The 19553-nt window shown below is 54.1% G+C and overlaps 1 protein-coding gene across 1 annotated transcript in view; it reads right to left on the bottom strand.

The window, feature by feature from the left end:
• Positions 1 to 97: 97 nt before the first annotated feature.
• The window catches only part of DUOX1 (dual oxidase 1), a 33295-nt gene continuing 13839 nt past the window's right edge, over positions 98 to 19553 (bottom strand). Inside the window, exons 18-33 of the mRNA XM_004609632.2 lie at positions 17806 to 18031; positions 17501 to 17594; positions 17116 to 17291; positions 15166 to 15235; positions 14504 to 14629; positions 13202 to 13380; positions 12733 to 12963; positions 11840 to 11939; positions 11008 to 11057; positions 9472 to 9599; positions 4892 to 5045; positions 4330 to 4562; positions 3947 to 4105; positions 2781 to 2936; positions 2551 to 2679; positions 98 to 1844 (exon numbers count right to left, since the gene is read on the bottom strand). Coding sequence (XP_004609689.1) covers positions 1722 to 1844; positions 2551 to 2679; positions 2781 to 2936; positions 3947 to 4105; positions 4330 to 4562; positions 4892 to 5045; positions 9472 to 9599; positions 11008 to 11057; positions 11840 to 11939; positions 12733 to 12963; positions 13202 to 13380; positions 14504 to 14629; positions 15166 to 15235; positions 17116 to 17291; positions 17501 to 17594; positions 17806 to 18031 — 2334 coding nt within the window. The 3' untranslated portion in view covers positions 98 to 1721. The remainder of the gene's footprint in view (positions 1845 to 2550; positions 2680 to 2780; positions 2937 to 3946; positions 4106 to 4329; positions 4563 to 4891; positions 5046 to 9471; positions 9600 to 11007; positions 11058 to 11839; positions 11940 to 12732; positions 12964 to 13201; positions 13381 to 14503; positions 14630 to 15165; positions 15236 to 17115; positions 17292 to 17500; positions 17595 to 17805; positions 18032 to 19553) is intronic.

The following is a 19553-nucleotide window of genomic DNA, read 5'->3' as shown; positions in this document are numbered from 1 at the left end:
AGCCTCCCCGGAGCGCGGCCGGTTTCCTGCCAACAGCCATTTGTCTGGGAGGATGGGGGAGCCGCCGGGAGACAAAGAGGCGGCGCGCCAGGCTGGAGGGAGCGGGGCGGCCCTGCCACGCGGGGGCGGGAACGCTGGCGCAGCCGCCAGCGTTTCCTTTACAGGGGAAGCGGGGCCGCCCGCGCCTCCCCGACCCCCTCCCGGCCCCGCGCCTCACCAGGACCTGCAGCCTGGCGGGCCACGGCCCAGGGCGCCCTCCAACCTGGGGCCTGAGCCCGGCGGGGCCGTCCGCGCGCGCGCCCTGCTGGCCCGGACGTCCAGCGCAGGAACCAGCTCGAGGCCCGTGCTGTTCCTGGACCCCCGGATCAGCGGTTCTCTCGAGCGACCCAGCAGGTCCGCCCACCTGCTCCCACGGGCAAGCTGGAGCATAAACTACCAAGGCAATCTCTCGGGCTGCACGGACACCCCGGAAAGGGTCTATCCCGATCCAAAACTGCGACTCCCCAGTTGTGAAGTGAGTCGTGAGGATTTTCTAATCCAGAGGCTCCGTGATGGTTATACTGACTGATGATAGTTTAGAATTCTCTGAGGACAGTCGCGATTGGGCATTGCTTCAAAAATTCCCTCGGGTACATGCCCACTCTTAGTAGACTGGGAAGGTATTTGCTCATTTGCAGATGAGAAAAGAGGCCCCAAGAGGTTAGCTGGCTGATGCCACCTGTCTTCCCTGCTGGCATTTGCAAGCTACCTGTCTGGCACAGGTGTTCTGAAGCTCACCTGCTGCTCACAGGAGGGTTGGGAGTAACGGTCCTGAGGCAAGCCAGGCTAACTGCCCTCCTTCTCACCAACTGGTGCCCAGCCAACTCCTGCAGAATCTGCCCTCCACCCCCAACCTTTGCCTAAACCTCACACTAGCCGCTCTCGAGACCTTCTCGCAGAAAGGCTGAACTGGGAAAGGGGACTCTTGTGGGGCACTTGACTGTGCAGAGTTTATATTCAGATACTGGCAAGCTCAGCAAGAAGGTCTGGGCCAGCCTGGAGAGTGGGCTGGATGGGAAGCTTCCACTGTTCGTGCAGTACCACCGCATCAGGGCAGAAGAAAGAAACCTTGAGAGCAGCAAAGATGTTTATTTGTAATGGAGACTACAGGAGCCAGAAAAGAAGGGCTGAGGGGTACCATCCAGACAGATACTGGACCAGGTTCTGACTATAGCACATGCTTAAAAACTCCAGGGAAGATCAATTGAACTGTTAGACCAGAGTCCTAAGGGGTTCCTGTAAATTACTCTGGTTCCAGCCGCCACCCCTCCAAGGCATCTGCCGGCCCTTTTGACAGTAGAGAGCCAAGTTGTGGGTGGGCAGCCTTGGAGGCGAGGTTCTGAGATGCCAGCATCTGTGTTCCCATTTCATCCTTAGACTGAACACACACACACACACACACACACACACACACGTGTCACCCATGCATGCTAGTTCGGTCTTGATTTTTCTTCTCAATGTGAAAGTGTCACCTTGTCCCAAAACAGTGATAGCTCTCCAATTTCCCAGCCTCTCATCCCCAGTGCCTCCCACTTCTCTTGACCAGGATGCATTCTGGGCCTGGGGTTCCCTGAAGCCACCAGGAGTGACTGAACCAAGAATAGGAGGTGGGAAGAAGAGAAGGCAGAGGGAATTAGACAGGTGCAGTGCACCCAACCCTCTGCTCAGCCTTGGATGGAGGCTTAGAAGTTTTCATAGTGGTGGGAGAAATGAGTCCGGTCCTGCTTATTGATGAGCTGACAGGCCTTTTCCACATTCTTGGTCATGCCAGGGGGGCCACAGCTAAACACCCCAATCTTCCGAACCTATTTGGGAGAGGAAAAAGCAAAGATTCCTGGTTCAAGAACAGCAAGGGTACTTGGTGCGGCTCACCCTACATTGCTGTGAGGGCTGCGTTGTGCCAGCCCTGGCATTAGCTGGATTTTGGTAAACCTGAACTCTGGCCTGGCCTCTGCCCACTCCTAGTCAGCGCCTCGTGTTTCTCTTTTTGTTTTGTTTTTTTGCATACACCCGGTAATGCTCAGGGGTTATTCCTGGTTCTGAACTAAGGAATTAGTCCTGGTGGTGGCTAGGGATCAAACCTGGGTCTGCTGTATTATCGCTTCGGCCCCAGCTCCCAGTGTTTCTAATAGGCTGGTGCTGACTGATGTTCAAGCTGAAGGCAGCCCCTGCCAGTGCACAGTGGCTCATCCTCACCCAAGATCCACGTGAGGATGAACTCAGTGTGCCAGAAAGGATATCCAGAGGGAAGACGAATGCTGAATACTGGGGAGGACTAGTTCGGTCACAGAGTCCTTCAGTGTGGACAAGGCACTGTGGCTTCTAAGGTGGCAGATCCCTGTCACCAGCCTCTTCCCTTGCCCATTGGGTAACTTTCTCTCCTTCCCCATTCCACCACCCCATTGTCTTTCAGGGGGAGGGTCTCACTAGTTCCTTCTGTAATAGAGCAAGTGTGGGAGGTTGCTCAGGCCCCACATAAAGGCGCCCACAATGAATTTGGGAGAGACTGACCTGTGGGTGGACCTCCTGCAGGGAGTTGAAGAAGGGCTCAAAGGGGGGACGGCCAAAGTGGGTGACGGAGCGCAAGCCCGTGAACAGACTCCGGTTCAGTACCTTCTGGAAGTGCCGCTCACAGATGTACTAGGGGACAGAGAGGAAGGGGAGGGCCCCACCAGGCAGGCCCAGGGTCAGCTGCTCATCCAGTGGCGACTCCCCGCCCCACAGGGCCAGCCCTGACCTACCAGCATGGTGGTCCTGAGGTCGAACTTCTCGGCCAGCTGAGTGATGTAAATGTGCACGGACACCAGGTCCTGGCGGTCATTCTCCTCCACCTCCCGGATGATGTCAGCCAGCCACTCGAACTGCCGCTGCGTCCGTGTCACCCAGATGAAGTAGATCTGGGGGCACACACAGCTTAGGGTCACCACACCCACAGAACTGCTGATTCCAGACAGTCTGGGGTACATGAGGTCCGCAGCACCAGGTGCTGGCCCAAGGCAGAAGAGACAACTGTGGGTGATGGCCTGGGGGCAGTGAGACTGGCAGGGAGTGGCAGGTCTGATAGGGTGAGGCACTCTGCCCCATCCTGAACCCACCCTGCCACTCCCTCCAGTGCCCCCGCAGAGGCTGCCCAACGGGGAAAAGAGGGTAGTCACAGAACAGCCTCAGAAAGAGCCAACTAGCTGCATAAAAGCTTGGAGATAGATTTGAGAGATGGGGACAGATGGGGACCCTGAGCTGCTGAGGGGTGGGGAGCACCTCTAGCTTCTGCTGGGGAGGAATGTGTGGCTCTTGGACTGAGGAGTCCAGGAAGAGCTGGCAGGGATGTAGGGCAGGGTGAAGGGGAGCTGTCTGTCACCTTTGATGCCCACAGCTTCTGGGCGGGCCTCTGCCCGCTGCATTCCTGTGCCCCTGACTCATGGCCAGGCCCAGGAGACAAGCAGGGGCCTGCTACCAGGTCCAGACTGGGGTGAAGGGACCCACTGTGGAGGGACCTAGGGCTGGGCTATGTGCCTGAAGCCAGTCCAGCGCCTCCTCCAGCCCCACTGGCCCCTCCCCTCCTCAGATCCAGGTGCATTTGTTCCCCATCCCAAGTGTGCCATTCTCCCTCCCAGTCCCACCACACTCTAAGCACCAGACTCCTAGGAAAGAGGAAATGGGTGTCTCTGGCTGTCTCCAACCCCATCGCCAACCTTCTGTAGGGTTCCCCATATCAAAAGAAGGCATCTGTGTAAAACACTGCAGTTACCAGCAAATCCACTCTGTCCTGTTGGGGGGGTGTTGCATGGATATCCTGACCTCCATCCGCCCCGTGATCAGGTCAATAGGGTCTTGTCCAATTAAGGGTGGGGGATGGCACCAATGGACACAGTGACAGGTCTCAGGCTGAAGAAGGAGGGACACTCACCTTCTTACAGAACACTTGGCAGCTGACTGAAGACTTGAAGACCAGGTCTTTGAGGATGGAGGCAAAGGGAGTGACTCCAATGCCCCCTCCCACCAGCACAGACACCTCAAACTTGTGCCACTCTTGATGGCCCTCTCCAAATGGCCCATCAAGGTATAGCTGCAGGGAGGTGAAAGAGGTTTGAATTAAGCTCGGTCTCCACCATGATCCCAGAGGCAGAAATTCAAGGCCTTGAAAGGCTGATGGGTTTATAGAGTGCAGGGGAAGAAAAGGACCGCTGGCCTTATCAGGAACAGCTATGTCTAGAGGGGCAGAGGGTAGCTGGCAGCAGGCCAAGGTCAGTTATACGAATGTGGGAGCCTATTGGCACACGGCCTAGGCACCTTTGGGTATCTGGGACAGGTGTCACCCGGTGGGGGAGAGTAGATCTCCCTGAGGCGAGTGGTCCAGGGTCCTGCTGCCCGGATATGCAGGCTGAGCGTGTCCTCATGGGGTGCAGACGTCAGCGTGAAGGGGTGATACTCGGTGGTCCCCAAAGCCAGACAGGCGATCCGCACCCACTGTCCTGACTTGTACTCAAAGCCTTGGGGCCGCTGGAACTGCAGGTGGGTCACTCCTGAAGAGAGAAGGTTGCTGTTCTGAACCCCACTATAACGTGGCCTCCACAGATTGCTTCACCCGGCTTCAGCTCTGCATCTGGACTGTGATGGAGCCCTGTTCCCATCACATGCCCTAACTGCCTTTGAGCCTGGCCCCTCGAGGAGGCGCTGGCAGCGGGGGCTCCTGATCAGCAGGGCTGCCTGGCCTGGACTGCTTCTCCTTTTGGAGTCTCCTGACAAAGAGTTTCTCTTATCCTCTTCATTGTCCCCAAGCCCTGACCCACTCCACCAGCCATGGCTCTGCTGCTATCCTGGTTTTGCCAAGCTGGTCCCGATAGGCTGGTACCTGAGGGCAGCAGCTCTGCCTTCACCACTCCAATCTCCACCTTCTTCCGGCTCAGGCTCACCAGCTTGTCACCCCCATAGATGAGTGCCGGGACCAGGAAGAAAATGTGGAAACGGGGCATCTGGATCAGAGCGAAGCTGCCATGGATGATGAGCTGGACAGAAAGAAGAACCTGGATCAAATAGAGCCACCCCAACTGGACCCAAGGCCACGCACGACTCACGCCGCTGCCTTTCCCTGCACTGGCACCTCAGAACCCCACCTCACTGCATGTCCTACCTGTCCCCGCCTCCCAGCCCTGCCACCATCCTGGAGCCTCCAGAGCCTCTTGTCTGCATGTATACAGCTCCTTCAGTGGCGGTGTCTTGCCACACCAAGATCCATTCTCTTCAAGACTGCCAGTGTGACCTCTAATTAATTTGGGGGTGGTTGGACCACACCCAACAGTGCTTCGGGGGCTATGCTTGGTTCTATGTGTGGAGGTTGCACCCAGTAGTGCTCCTTGCAAGGCGAGTGCCTTCGCCACACTTCCAGTCAGTGTAGCTTTATAAAGTTCATTTTATCATCTCATTCCCAACTGAAAGAGCTTTTGTGGGCTTCTCACGAGAGCACCAGGCTTTGCAAGGTTCTGCCAGCGTTTCCCTCTCCTGGTTTTGCAAACAAGATGAATCCTATCTGCTTCATGCAAGACCTTCTTGCCTGCTGATTCCTCTGCCAGAAATGTGACTCCCACCCCCAATCCCCACTTCTTCCCAGGGTGAGCTCCAAAATCTCAGGTTCCAGGTTGTAGCAGCAATGCCACCTCCTCCTCTGTCGTCTCCCCCCTATCCCCCGCCCCCCGCCATGAACTTCAGAACATTCGTTCATAAGCATTTGGGTCTTCATTCATGGACTTGTTTTCCTTGTTGTTTTCCTCCCGGACTATGTCCATTCTGTTTGCCACGATGCCCTCAGCACTGGCACGCAGGGACCGCTGAGGCCATGGAAAAAAGTTTTCCTGATTTGTCTTCCCACTCTGGAGCCTAACCAGCACCGAACCAGTCCCCCATGTCCGTGAAAGAACTGAGAGGTTTTGCCCAGCATGCGCCTTTTCCCAGTCGGCTGGTCTGATCTTCTCTGGCACGCCTTGTCCCCACTCTCCCACTTGCTGGCTCCCAAGTCTGGGTCAGTCTGGTTCCCACCCCCGCCTCTCTTCAGGATTGGCTCCTGGAAGGCTCATGGGCCGCAGAAACATCCCCCTCCCTTCTTGAGACAACCAGATCTGAGGACTGCCTGCAGACCCAGCCCTTTGGTTCCCACCCTTGACAGCCTGGGAATTGAGATCCCTCCATCCTTGCCACTTCTACAAAAGTGCTCTACTGGTTCTTCCTCCTCCCACTCTGCCATGGATTATGCCTCCCTCACCCCCAATTCTGCATGTTGCCCAAGCCTGATTTCCTCACTCTCTGCTCTTCTCTGTGCACTCGCGTTGGCATATTCCCAGACCTGGCCCCACAGCTGCAGCTGCAACCTATAGAGGCCCAGTGTCGTGTGTTACCTCCTAATGCACCGAAAGGCCATCCCCAGGCAGACCTGCCTTCTCTGCTCCCAGAATAGTCTAGCATCGTTTCCACCTTTACAGCTGTGCGCATGCCCTTCCTTCTTCCTGGAATGTATTTCAGCTCCCTCTCCGCCCCATCCCCCTGTACCTTATCTCCCCTGCAGGCTTGGCCCAAGTCCCATCTTCTCCCTAGACTCTTCCCTAACCAGTTTGGCCCAAATGAAACTTCTCTCTGAGAATTCCTATAACTTACTCTTCAGAACACTCAACTATCGGTTGCATATTGTCTGTTTATTTTGATCATTTTGTGTGAGTGTGTGTTTGTGTGGGAGAGAGAGTGAGTGGGGGTGGAGAGAGAGAGAAAAAGAGATTTTTCTTCACAGCAAACCCTCAATTCCTGAAGGCAGAACCTAGAGCTGAGGTTCCCAAAGTTATCTGCCAATTACTCTTTTTTCAGGAAAAAAGTCAGTGCTCCTCCAGAAATCTACCTTTCTATTTTTATTTTTTTCTGTGTGTGTATGTGGGGTGAGGGGACACACCAGGCTGTACTCAGGGCTTACTCCTGGTTCTGCACCTGATCAGGGACCAGTCCTTCTGGTACTTGGGGGACCATCTGTGGTATTAGGGAATGAACCTGGATGAACTGCATGCAAGACAAGTGCTTCAACCCTTGCAAAAATCTCTCCATCTCCAGAAATCTACCTTCTTTTGAAGGGTGAACAGAAAGCACCCCTCAATTACATCCCAGACTCTGCACTCTGGGTGGTCTAGCATCCTGTAGGGGTTGTACAGCCTACTTGGGGAGACAGTGGCTGAGTCTCCTCCTTGGCACTGGCACCAGAGCACAAGGCTCAAGAAAGCGACCTTGAGCAGACACTTCAACTATCCCTGGTTCCTCTTCAGTTCACCCCCATGGCCGTGCTCCAGTTGGGGGCCTTCCCCACAGGACCAACACCAACCTCTCCCAGCGTCCCACTGAGCTGGCCAGTTTCTCTTTTATTGTGGAGTCCACGCCCATCCCCAAGGCTCTCTGAGCATCCAACCAGGTGGAGAACAATACTAGAATGACCTCATACTCCTCTGTTTATATGCCCCATTTGGTGTTGGCTTGACTTTTAAACCGCAGAACTGTGTCAGACGCCTGCCTCGGTGGCCAAGGAACCAGAGGAGCTGGCCAGCCCCTGTGGCCTGGACACCTTTCCCCAAGCCTGCTCTCCACTGGGGTCCTTACAACTTCCATTTCTGCCCCAAGTCAAGAGGCCCCTAGCTGGGCTAGGTGGGGAGGGGGGAAAATGGGCATCTTGGCCATGATCCACCCAATGAGAGGCTCCAACACTACTGAGGTGAGATGGCCCAGGGAGAGGCCTGCGATTTTCTGAGCTGCTTATCCCCTGTGGCCTGAAGGGTGTGCTTGAACCTCAAGGATCCCCCTGTGAAAAATCAGAAAGTAGTTACGATGTTGGGATGTCACACTTTAGGATCTCCCCAGTCTAGTTCAACAAAGCTGCCTTCTTATGAGGAAGAACGCCATCTCCATGAGCAACAGAGACAGTCCCCCAGAATGCAAGAGTCAGTTTGGGGTAGTGGGGGCTGTGGAGAGGTGGGAGGACTAAACAAGCCAGTACCTCCAAACAAGGGAGAGATTCCTTTGGAAACAAACACCGATGTTCTAGGAAGCATTCTAAGCCAGGCAGGGCATTGGTATGCCAGAACCATGAAGTGCTGTGCCTCAGGCAAAGCAGAAACAGGCTCTGTCACTAGGAGCTATGAGACACAACACAATTTCGAGGAGGTCGAACTGGTCACTGCACAGCACAGCCAAGGACAGACTCTCTCCCACTGTCTAAGGACAAAGAGACCCCTGTGTGCCATTCAACCTGGAGCCCTGGGAGAGAGAGTCAGCCAGGTGATCACTAGTGGAGACCTCTGAGCCCTTGGGGCTTAGTTTAGCTTCTTGGTCAGGCCCATGGGGTGCCCTTTGCCTGTGTCTGTGAGAAAGGAAGGGAAAGAAGAATGGTGACAGGGGCACGGGTCGCAGGTGTGGAACAAGCCAGGGGAGGTGAAGGGAACCAAGGGGGGAAGGTGGAGGGGATATGAGGGGAGGGAAGCAGGAGCCTGAGTTAAGGAAAAGGAAAGGGGACGGGCAGACCTTAAAAATCCATTCTAGGGGCTGGAGCGATAGCACAGTGGGTAGGGCGTTTGCCTTGCACGCGGCTGACCCGGGTTCAAATCCCAACATCCCATATGGTCCCCTGAGCACCACCAGGGGTGATTCCTGAGTGCATGAGCCAGGAGTGACCCCTGTGCATTTCTGGGTGTGACCCAAACAGCAAAAAAAAAAAAAAAAAAAAAATCCATTCTAAGGGCTGGAGCTATAGTACAGCGGGTAGGGCATTTGCCTTACACGCGGCCAACCTGGGTTCGAGTCCCAGCATCCCATATGATCCCCTGAGCACCACCAGAAGTAACTCCTGAATGCAGAGCCAGGAGGAACCTCTGAGCATCGCCGGGTGTGACCCAAAAAGCAAAAAAAAAAAAAGAAGTCCATTCCATCAGCAGTGCAAACAAGACATTTCAAGTACACTCATTAACTTTACAGGTAGCACTTAGCTGAGCAGGGCGGTTGCCACCCTAGAAAATAGGATCAGACCCAAAGTGACAGAACCCATTTAAGATAACTTACCTGAGGTAAGTTGCCCTTTTAAAAAAACAAGAAGGGGGGTGGTGTTCCCTAGAGTATGGACAGTACCCAAGAGACCAAACCAGTTGTCCCAAGTGGGGAAACGCAGGCTGGGCAGAAATGATGTGGGGTGCCTGCAATGAATGTTGATGAGCCTGGCCAAGCTGCCACTGCAAAAGCAGGCTGAATGCTAAGACTGGGATTCTGGCAACTCAAGAGCCCCAGATTAAAACCTTCACATTCTCAGAGAGCTGTGGACACATCAAGAGGATCCTCAATATTTGGGATGACTTGGGGGTGTCTTCTCTCTCATAGCTCCTTGGAAAAATCCTGCCCCAACCCCACAGGCCCGGCGCTCACCAGTACGTAGAGCAGGATGTAGAGGTGGTGGGTCAGCCAGAAGCCCCTGAAGCTGTGGCGCCGGAAATGGTGGGATGCAAAAACATACATGATGGCCAGGACCAGGAGCAGCACCACCCCTGTGAGGCCTGCAAACAAACACAGGGTGAATGGCAGGGGGAACAGGGCCAGCACCCATGGGCTGCAGGGTCCACTTTCCACTCCACGGTTCTCCCACGAGGTGGGAAATCCCTAGCACTTTGCTTTGTCCCCCTGATCTACCCCCCACCCCCAGCTGACACTGAAAACTTTCACTTCAACAGACTCATGCTTCACATGCCTAGTCACAACTGTAATTTGTCAAGTACCAGCGTCATTATTTGTTCTACGTCTGTCACTTTCCTGCGTTCCTCCAGAACAGGGGGCAGGTTAGGTGAGTTCACCTCAGAATTCTGCTGTCCAAGGCAGGCCTGGCACACGGGGGTGTCAGAGAAACTCGCGCCGTGCTGCATGAGTCAATGCACAGGGCCTCAACTCTGGGCCCCCAAAGTCATCTTTGGAGCATAGCAGGCCCTGCCTCCAGGGAGACAAGGCTGGGTCTGTGTCCCTATAGCACCCACTCAGCTGCCACAGCATGTAGCATGAGTATCGGCAGAGGTGGGGGACAGGGGAGGGGAGGCCGTGGAGAGCCACCATTAGAGGTCCCCTGGGTCCAGCCCAGAGTTTCCGGCAGACCCTCCTGTCACAGGAGGTCCCAGATCTGGGAGACACCAGAAGGCAACACTGGAGCGGAAGTGGGAGCTTTTCAAGTGATCAGGAGGAAAGAGGCAGAAATGAGGCCGATTAGCACCCTGCAGTATGGAAAAGCAAAGGTTAAGAAGGGATCTAAGGAAAGCCTGTAAAGTCGTGAGCAGAGAGAAGAGCATAAACACAGCCTTATCCACCAAGCCCCAGTGTGCAGGAATTAGCAAGCACTCTCTGAAGTTCAAAGCACATCGTTTTAGGATTAAAAACATATAAAAAACCATGCTGTGCTTCAGAGAGAGGAGCCAGGGTAGGAATTGTGTTACCCCAAGGAGGAGACAGATTGAAAATATAAATAGGTTCAAGCAGTGTTTGAATAGATTCACAGCTAATAGCTCTAAAATGAGTGATTACGGGGAGTTAGGAATATTCCCCTAAACAGCCTGTGTCAAGACAGACTACAGGGATGTGGTGGAGGGGGGTTCGAGGAGGGGTGTGTTGTCTGCATAGCTTGACAACAACCCTGGCCCTCCCCCATGCAGCACACAGCATTCCTCAAAGCCACTGTCATGGCAGATGAATGCAGAGGTGGGGAAGCCTAGTCCACAGAGGCAGAAACGAGTCCAGAGATGGGCTAGAGCCTTGGCAAGCTCCTGAGAATGCAAAGTCACTACTGCTCAGGAGAGACTTGGGGCCAGCGGGCAGGACTGGACTTATGAAAGCAGAGGAGAGCAATTAGGCTGCCCTCGAAGGGAGTTTGAAGTACAAAGTGGGGCTCAGAAGTTCTGGGGCTGGGGCAGGTGGGGCACTCACCTGGTACTGTCTGGAAAAACCACCAGTAATACTTCTGGGGAAACTCAGAGCTGGGGAGAAAGTAAGGAGAGACCCTGAGAGGAGCTGTCTGGGATACCCAGAAAGACCCCTCTAAGGAACCCCCCAACCCAGCCACCAGATTCCTTTCCTTTCCTTTTAAAAAAATTTTTTATTTTTCTTGGACATACCCCACTATATTCAGGGCTTACTCTTGCCCTGTACTCGAAGATCACTCATGGCAGATTTGGGGAACTTTATGGGGTGCAGGGGATTGAACCCGGGTTGGCCACTTGCAAGGCAAGTGCCCTATCCATTATACAATTGCTCCGGTCCCATCAGTTTCCTTTTCTGCTGATTGGAGCTGAGAACTCAGGTTGATCACTGTCTGCAAACCTAGAAAGTAATCCTGTCCACTGGGTGAAGAGACTGCTTTTTCCTTCCTTCCTTCCTTCCTTCCTTCCTTCCTTCCTTCCTTCCTTCCTTCCTTCCTTCCTTCCTTCCTTCCTTCCTTCCTTCCTTCCTTCCTTCCTTCCTTTCATTCATTCTTTCTTTCTTTCTTTCTTCTTTGGTTTTTGAGTCACACCTCATGATGCTCAGGGGTTACTCCTGGCTCTTCACTCAGGAATCACTCCTGGTGGTGCTTGAAGGACATATGGGATGCCAAGGATCAAACTCAGATCAACTGCATGCAAGGCAGTCTCCCTGCCTGCTATACTATTGCTCTGGCCCCAAGATTGCTTTTTTCTATTCCATAGACGCCCCAGCCCCAAGCATGTGCGCGCACACACACACACACACACACACACACACACACACACACACATTCACTCACCCATCATCATGAAAGAGGCCGGGAAAGAGGCAGGAGAGGACGCTGAGGGGGCTGACGGAGAACAGGTACACATTCACCACATGGCCTGCACTGTGTAGCACTAAAAAGGCCACAGAGGAAGGAGTAAGTCTGGGAGCAGCCCAGTTGGGGGGGGGGGAATCAATCCATCACCCCAAGATGCAGGGGTCTGGATTGATCTCTGATCAACCTCTGGTTCCTTCCTAGGCCCCATAATCGCACCATCCACAGACATGATAATGTGTTAAATGATATTAAATCCTATTCCTTCAGTTTCTCACACAGAATTATATTTTCTTTGTTTGGGGTTTGGACACCTGACTCAGTGTGCTCAAGGCCCACTCCTGGCTCCATGCTCAAGGATCACTCCTGCTGGGGCTCTGGAGACCATACATGCTGTGCCAGGAATCAAGCCAGGATCAGCACAGGCAAGGTAAGAGGCTTGTACCATCTCCATAGTCATGTTTAAGATATCAAAACTGGGTGCTTCACTAGATTAAGCTCGTGTTTTGCGTGTAGAAGGCGCCACCCTGTCCCCAACATTGTATGGTCCTCTGAGCACTGCCAAGAGTGACATCTCAGCACAGAGCAGAAATGGTCCCAAAATAAAACAAACAGGCCAACACCGTGGCACCTAGGGCAGAGCAGCCATTCTGTGCACTGGTCCTGGGGTGTTAAGAATGGTCAGCTGGAGGCCAGAGAGGTGGTCCTGCTAGTGTGACAAGAGGGATAGGAGAGGATGGGTTTGTCACACCACTGTCTCTGGCTGCCTTCTTCCAAAAGAGAAGGCCCATCTGGGGAGGGGGGCCTCTGGAGATGGGGGAAGCCAGCAGGGCCGGGAGGGTTGGAGAAGCACCCGGGACTTCCCGCCCTGCCTGTGAGCACGATGGCGGTGCTGGCGATGAGGCGGTGGAAATCCACTGCGGCGTCGAAGGGCACGTAGCGGTTAAGGAAGGTCTCGCGCAGGAAGGTGATGAGGTTGCGGCACATGGTGAGCAGGATGTAGGAGAACATGAAAGAGATGCTGGCGGCTGTGCCCCGGGACAGGATGATGCCCACGCGGGTGGTGTCCGTGATGCCCATGTGATGAGCCGCAAAGGCGTAATCTGCCAAGGGGCAGGTGGGTAAGGGGGAACCGGGGGGGGGGGGGAGAGGAGAGTGAACAGGGAAGACCGCGCCTGCCTCCTTCCAACAAGGAGTCCCATAGAAGGCTCTGCCCAGGCCAGAAAGAACTACAGAGGCCAAGATCCTGAGTCTGTCACTCAAGTGAGGCCCCGCCCCCAGCATTGTCACTCACGGGAGGCCCCGCCCCCAGGACTGTCGCGCTCTGGGGTGATCACTCACAGTAGGCTCTCTCCAGGAAAAGGCCCCCAGTGATGGCATAGAACACGGCCACGCAGCCAATGTGGCGCCGGTAGTTCTCAATGAAGCGCTTGAACTGCTGCACGGTCTGGTGGCGCCAGCTGCGTTGAAATTTCTCCCTGTGCGCCTCAGTGAATAGCAGCGGTTGGAAGGATGTGACCCTGTAAGAGAGGAAGCCTGGCTCCTCAGGGCAGGACCCAAAGCTAGGGCAGCCCCGCACCTTGAGTGACTCAAGCCAAGCAGGGCTCTGGTCAACCCCATTTCTCAAGCAGGGTGTGAGTGTAAGGACGCCTCTCAGGGGGTCAAGGGGCTTATTCTAGGCACCACCCCAGTGTCCATCCCAACTCAGACAGACCTTCCCACTCCTAGTCTAGATACCAACTGGCACTGCTCCAGAAGAGTCTCCAGCCACTCCCTTCCCTAAAGTCCATCTCCTCCAGAAGACTTCCCTGACTTTTTTTTAAAAAAAATTATTAGTTAATCACCGTGAGGTACAGTTACAAACTTATGAACTTTCATGTTTGCATTTCATTTACATCTCTCTACCAGTGCCCATTATCCTCCACCAATGTTCCCAGTATCCCTCCCACCACTCCCACCCCAACCCCCCCCACCCACACTGCCTCTGCAGCAGGGCATTCCCTTTTGTTCTCTCTCCTGTTGGGTGTTGTAGTCTGCAATAGAGGTATTGAGTGGCCATCATGTTCAGTCTATAGTTTACTTTCAGCACCCAGCTTTCAACCCGAGTGGGTCCTCCCAACATTCTCTGCTAGGTGTTCCCTTCTCAATCTCAGCTGCCTTTTTCCCCAGCACGTGAGGCCAGTTTTCAAGCTGTGGGGCAGACCTCCTGGTTCTTATCTCTACTACTCTTGGGTGTTAGTCTCCCATTCTGCTACTTTATATTCCACAGATGAGTGCGATCTTTCTATGTCCGTCTCTTTCTTTCTGACTCATTTCACTCAACATGATACTTTCCATGTTGATCCACTTATACACAAATTTCATGACTTCATCTTTTTTAACAGCTGCATAGTATTCCATTGTGAGCATTCCCCTGAGTTCTGAAGCCCTTTGCTGTCACGTCTATTATAACAAGCATCAGCTGGACATTGTAATGGTCAGTGTTCCAGACTCTTAGCAAACCATGATGCTCTTGGACAAAGACTAGTCATCTTGCCTGCAGCCCCTGTGTGGAGCACCATACCTGGTGCCAGAAGACAAGTAAAGTATGCATGCTGACAGGAAAGATGAACTGTCTGGGTGGAAGGGGGGGAGCTAACATACTTCTTGCCAAACCTCCGTCGAATCTCCTGGGGAGGGTCTGTGTCCATGGGGCACTGCATTTGCTGTGGTGTCAGCTCCCCCTCCATGTCACTCCGGCGACAGCGACCACTCACTCGGGGAGAGGGACTAGTGCAAGAAACAGATCAGACTTTAATCAGCTGGGCACTTGGTCTTCTGCTGCTCTAGGTCTGCCTTCAGACACACTCAGTCAAGAAGGAGCGGAGTGCTCAGTCACAGAACAGGAGGACACCCCACAAAGACCCAGAGAGAGAATGAGCTGATCCCGAGGCTTCGGCCAGGGGACAGCACAGGGGTCATCTGAGCCAGGCAGTGAGTGAGCTCTGGGATCGAGCAGCTCTGCTACCCCTGACACAGGGCTGATTCCGCTTTCAGGGGTGTGATTGGGGGATTGGGTCACACTCAAGGGTAATCAGGGCTCGTTCCTGGCAGGGCTCAGAGGGCTGTATATGGTGCCAGGGATCAAACCCAGGTCAGTGGTGTGCAAGGCAAGTGCCCTGCCCACTGTACTACCTCACCAGTCCAGGAAAATCTTTTTCTATTTGCACGGATCAGTGGTGGCACTGATCCTGGTTGTTCTTGAGCAAGAAGAGACACTTCTTCATCCCCATCCCTTCATCCAGCATGCCCCTCCTCGGGCTCACCAGATCTTCTCCTGGCTGATGTAGGAGGCTCGACGACAACGGTCCTTGATGTCTTCAGGAACCTCCACCCCTGTGAAGCAGAAGCTACTTAGTACCCAGAGCCAGGAGGACCTGCTCAAATTCACAGCTCCCATTGCCATCCACATGCTGGGGGTGGGAGGGGGGGCTGGCCAGCACAGCCCCCACATCTGGGCATACCCCAGCCTCAGCCCCTTCCCCCAAGGGGAGTTATACCAGTGGTAGGAAGAAGGCTTAAAGCAAAATTCACAGGGGGCCCTGAGCAATAAATAATACAGCAGGTAGGGCATTTGTAGCACTTGCTCAACCCAGATTCTATTCCCAACATCCCATATGGTCCCCTGAGCACCTCCAGGAGTGACCCCTGAGTGCAGAGCCAGGAGTAAGCCCTGAGCACCACCAGGTGAAGCCCACCCCCTTTTAGCAAATTTCAAATTACAAGGGCAGAGGATGTGACTCAGTGGGAGAGACCTTGTATATGGGAAGCCCTAGGTTCCACACACAGAGGAAAGAAAAGTTTCAAAATAAAATGTGTAGGGGAGGGGGTGCACAAGAGTCCAACAGGATGGAACATAAACTTTGCATGCAGGAAGCCCAGACTTGATCGTCAGCACCACATGGTCCCCTAGCACTTCCAGGAGCAACCGCAAGCACTGAGCACCACTAGGGGAAACCTCTGGGCACCACTGGGTGTGGCCCAAGAGCAAAATAAAAATAATAGAATTTGGAGGAAACAACAAAGCACAACTGTTAAAAACAAAACAAAATAGCTCTCAGTGCTCTTTCTCCTTAGCCCTCAGTCCCCAAGCCAGGGACTGGGTGTCCCCAGGACTCTGGCCCGGACTCACTCGCAGGCGCCTGCGCACCTCTCCCAGGCCCAGGTGCCTGCTGCCCTGGCTTCCCGGGAAAGGTACAAAGCTGCAGAGTCAGCAGGACTCAATCTCTGTCAAGGCCTTCTCTCCCCTGGCAAAAGGAAACCCTGAGCTGAAGCCCATCTGCATCTTGTCTAACTTGCCCTCCCTCTCCCCGCCCTCCTCGCCCTCCAACATCAGGGCAGCTCAGCTCCCCCAAGTTCTCACAAGCCTGGGAGGGGCTGGGTTATAGGTCTCAACATGTAACAATGAGAATCGGGAGCTCTGAGGCCACAGACAGTCCCCATGTCCGCTCCCTGCCCCTTCCTCACCCTGTCTCCGGGACCCGCCCTTCTGAGTCAGAAGCTGGTGGGGCAGGAAGTAGGGGGAGGGACAGGAGACAAGGGTCTACTGCCACATGGAGCCAAGATTGACCACGCATTCTGGAAGCTCAGAGAGAGGCAAAGGAAACCAGAGCATCCCCCCAGCACTAGGTAGTACAAGAAAACATTGCTCTGGCCCTGAGCCAGGATATCTTTGAGCTGGGGGAAGAACTCGGGCCACTATCTGGCCACTGCCCTTCCACCCCACCCAGAACACCCCATCCTGACCTTGCCCAGACCTACCTGCATTATGAATTTTTTTTTGGGGGGGGGCGTCAGGACACATACCCAGCAGCCCAGCAGTGCTCAGAGATTACTCCTGGATTGACACTCAGGAATCACTCTGGGTGGGCTTGGGGGGCCATATGGGTGCAGGAATTGAACCTGGGTCAACTGCATGTAAGGCAAACACCCTCCCAACCGTACTATTTCTCTGGCCTGCCCTGCATTATAATTTCATGGGTTCCCAGGCAATGTGTCCTTTCTGGGATCCCCACAATATATTTTACAATTGCATAGATATAAAGAAGAAAATAATCTAGTTAGAGATGGTAATCTACAGATATGGCCAGTATGGCCACCCTTTTCTGCTGTTAGTTGAAGAAATGAAAACTGAAAGCATGTTGGCCTTTGGCTGGCCTTCGGCAGAAGCCTGCATGTTCCAGGGTCAGGCGGCCCCACCTCCCGCCGACCCCCACCTCTGACGCAGAGCTGCGTGAAGCGCAGCTCACTGTCGTGGTCTCGCAGCATAAAGTGGAAGTCCTCCCACGTCAGCTCCTCCTTGTCCTGGAAACCCGACTCCCGGAACATGGACTCCACCACCTCGGCCAGCTGCGTCTTGGACAGGCAGTTGTTAGAGATCTCGATGAAGGAGCTGGGGTGAGGGGAGGAGAGCCATCAGGCCATCCCAAGGGCTCCCTGGTTATCCTCCCAGGCCCTCAGTGCCGCACCCCAGCCCCCCATGGTGACCAGCTCTGGCTTTGTGTGTGAGGAGGAGGAGGCACTGGCTTCCTTCTTTGCATTCCCCCCTTCTCCTTGTTATCCCTGTCCTGACGTGCTTTCTGGCTTGCCCACAGGACCGACCTCAGCATCCTGATGAACTCATCCTTGGAGATGAGACCATTCCCGTCAAAGTCATACATGCGGAACATAAGGCGGGACTTTTCCTCAGGGGAACCTGGGGGAGAGAGAACCCCATGAGGAAACCCCCAACCCCAGGCTGGCTAGGAGGGGTCTTACACCACTCGGACCCACTTGCTAGACCCCAGCAGGGTGATCCCCTTAGATGTCTGCTCTGGCTAGAAACGTCATTTCCAACATACCAACCACACTCGCATCCCAGTTCCCAGCCCCTTCCATCTAGATCATTGCCCCTCACCCCTGCCCACCTTTCATGAACACCACCAGGATGTCCAGAAACTCCCGGAAGGACAGGTAGCCATTGCCGTCCTTGTCAGCCAGAGAGAACATGGACTCCACAAACATGTCCTGGGGCTTGAGACCGAGGGACTCGGCGAACTCGACTCTGCTCAGCTCACATGTCAGGGCCTCCCGCACCTTCTGGGATGAGTCCAGGGGCAGCGTCCCCGCGTCGGCCTGGTTGATGTCCAGCACCTGCAGGCCAGCAGCAGAGAAGGGGAGAGAAGTTTTCCTTGACTCCACGATTCCTTGAGATTTGGAGGAGGCACCTTTAAAAGTTTCTGCCCCGCACTGCCTGCCCTGAGCACTACACCATGAGCACTGGGGGTGGCCTCTGAGACCATGTTTGCCCTCCAGAGCCCTGGTCTTCTGTGGGAGCTGATTGGAACATGGACACATACTTGAACCCAGGGGGTCTAGAACTGGGACTGAAAGGGGCTGGGTCTAAGTTGAGTGCAGCCAGAATCTTCTATTGTGGCTCATCCTTCTCCTCCAAGTGCTCTGACAGTGAGGCAGAGCAAAGCAGAGAAACAGAGGCAGAAGCAGAAAGCATGGCCTTGTGTGCAGACAGCTTCTTCTCCCTGGACACAATCTTGTCTTGGGAATTTCTGAGCTCCCCCTTTTTCTTCAGAGTTCTTTGAGACTCAGTCAAGGCTAGCAGTTTGCTCATATCCCAGAGAATTTTTGTTGTTCTTATGGTATTGTTTAGGGGCCAGACTTGGTGATGCTAAGGGCTTACTCCTGTCTCTGTGCTCAGGTATCACTCCTGGTGGAGCTCAGGGAGCCATATGTAGTGTCAAAGATTGAACTGAGGTTGGCTGCCTGCAAGGCAAGTGCCTTAACCCCTACACTATCTTTTCAGTCCAGCATCCCAAAGAAATATTTGACTAAGGAAATGAGCTGGCAGGGGTGAGAAAAATGTGGTTTTGGAAAAAGGGAATTCGGATATGGGGGCTTCTCCAGTGCCCTCAGGAGCTGCTCTGGCCCAAGGATAGCCAGCAAGGGAAAGGACATACAACCGCCCCCTGCAACTGTCTTTTCTGCCTGTCTGCTGAGCTGCCCTGGCCCAAACCTGGCTGTTTCCTGAAAGAAACTTTGTTCCTTCAAACAAACTGGTTTGGTGGAGAGAGCTTAAGGCTGGAGACAGACCAAGTTCATGTCCCAACCCTGCCACCCTGCCACCTGCTTGCTGCATGACCTCAGGCAAGTCTCCTCAGTTGTCCGTGCTAGTTTCCTCACCTGCCCTACTTATCACAGAGGGTTATTATAGGAATTGCCAGCCAGGTTTTACAGAAAATGTTTTGAAAGCTGAGAGCACTGTGCAGACAGAAATTCCAAAAGGCCACGCAGCACAGTAGCCCATGTTGGACACGGGGCGTTTCCCTAGCCCCGAAGACTCCTGAGCTATGGAACAGAGGTATCCTGGGCCGGGGAATGACTCATACCAGCTGGGAGGGTCCCTCCGTTCTAGCGCACATGCAAGTGCAAGCTATGGAGTAAAGGGCATACGTCATGTGCCGGCACAGTCAGGGACAATTAAACAAGAGCTGTCCCTGCCCCTCCTCAAATAGCACATTTTGCTCTTCTAAGTTCCTCTATTCAGTCTCTCCTATACCTTTCTTTTTTTTTCTTTTTTGGGTCACACCCAGCAATGCTCAGGGGTTATTCCTGCTCATGCACTCAGGAATTACTCCTGGCAGTGCTCGGGGGACGATAT

Source organism: Sorex araneus, chromosome 3 (genome assembly GCF_027595985.1).
Source record: "Sorex araneus isolate mSorAra2 chromosome 3, mSorAra2.pri, whole genome shotgun sequence".
Classification (NCBI taxonomy): Eukaryota; Metazoa; Chordata; class Mammalia; order Eulipotyphla; family Soricidae; genus Sorex; species Sorex araneus.
The sequence above is the reverse complement of the archived record's forward strand: the minus strand, read 5'-3'. Positions and strand labels throughout refer to the sequence as shown.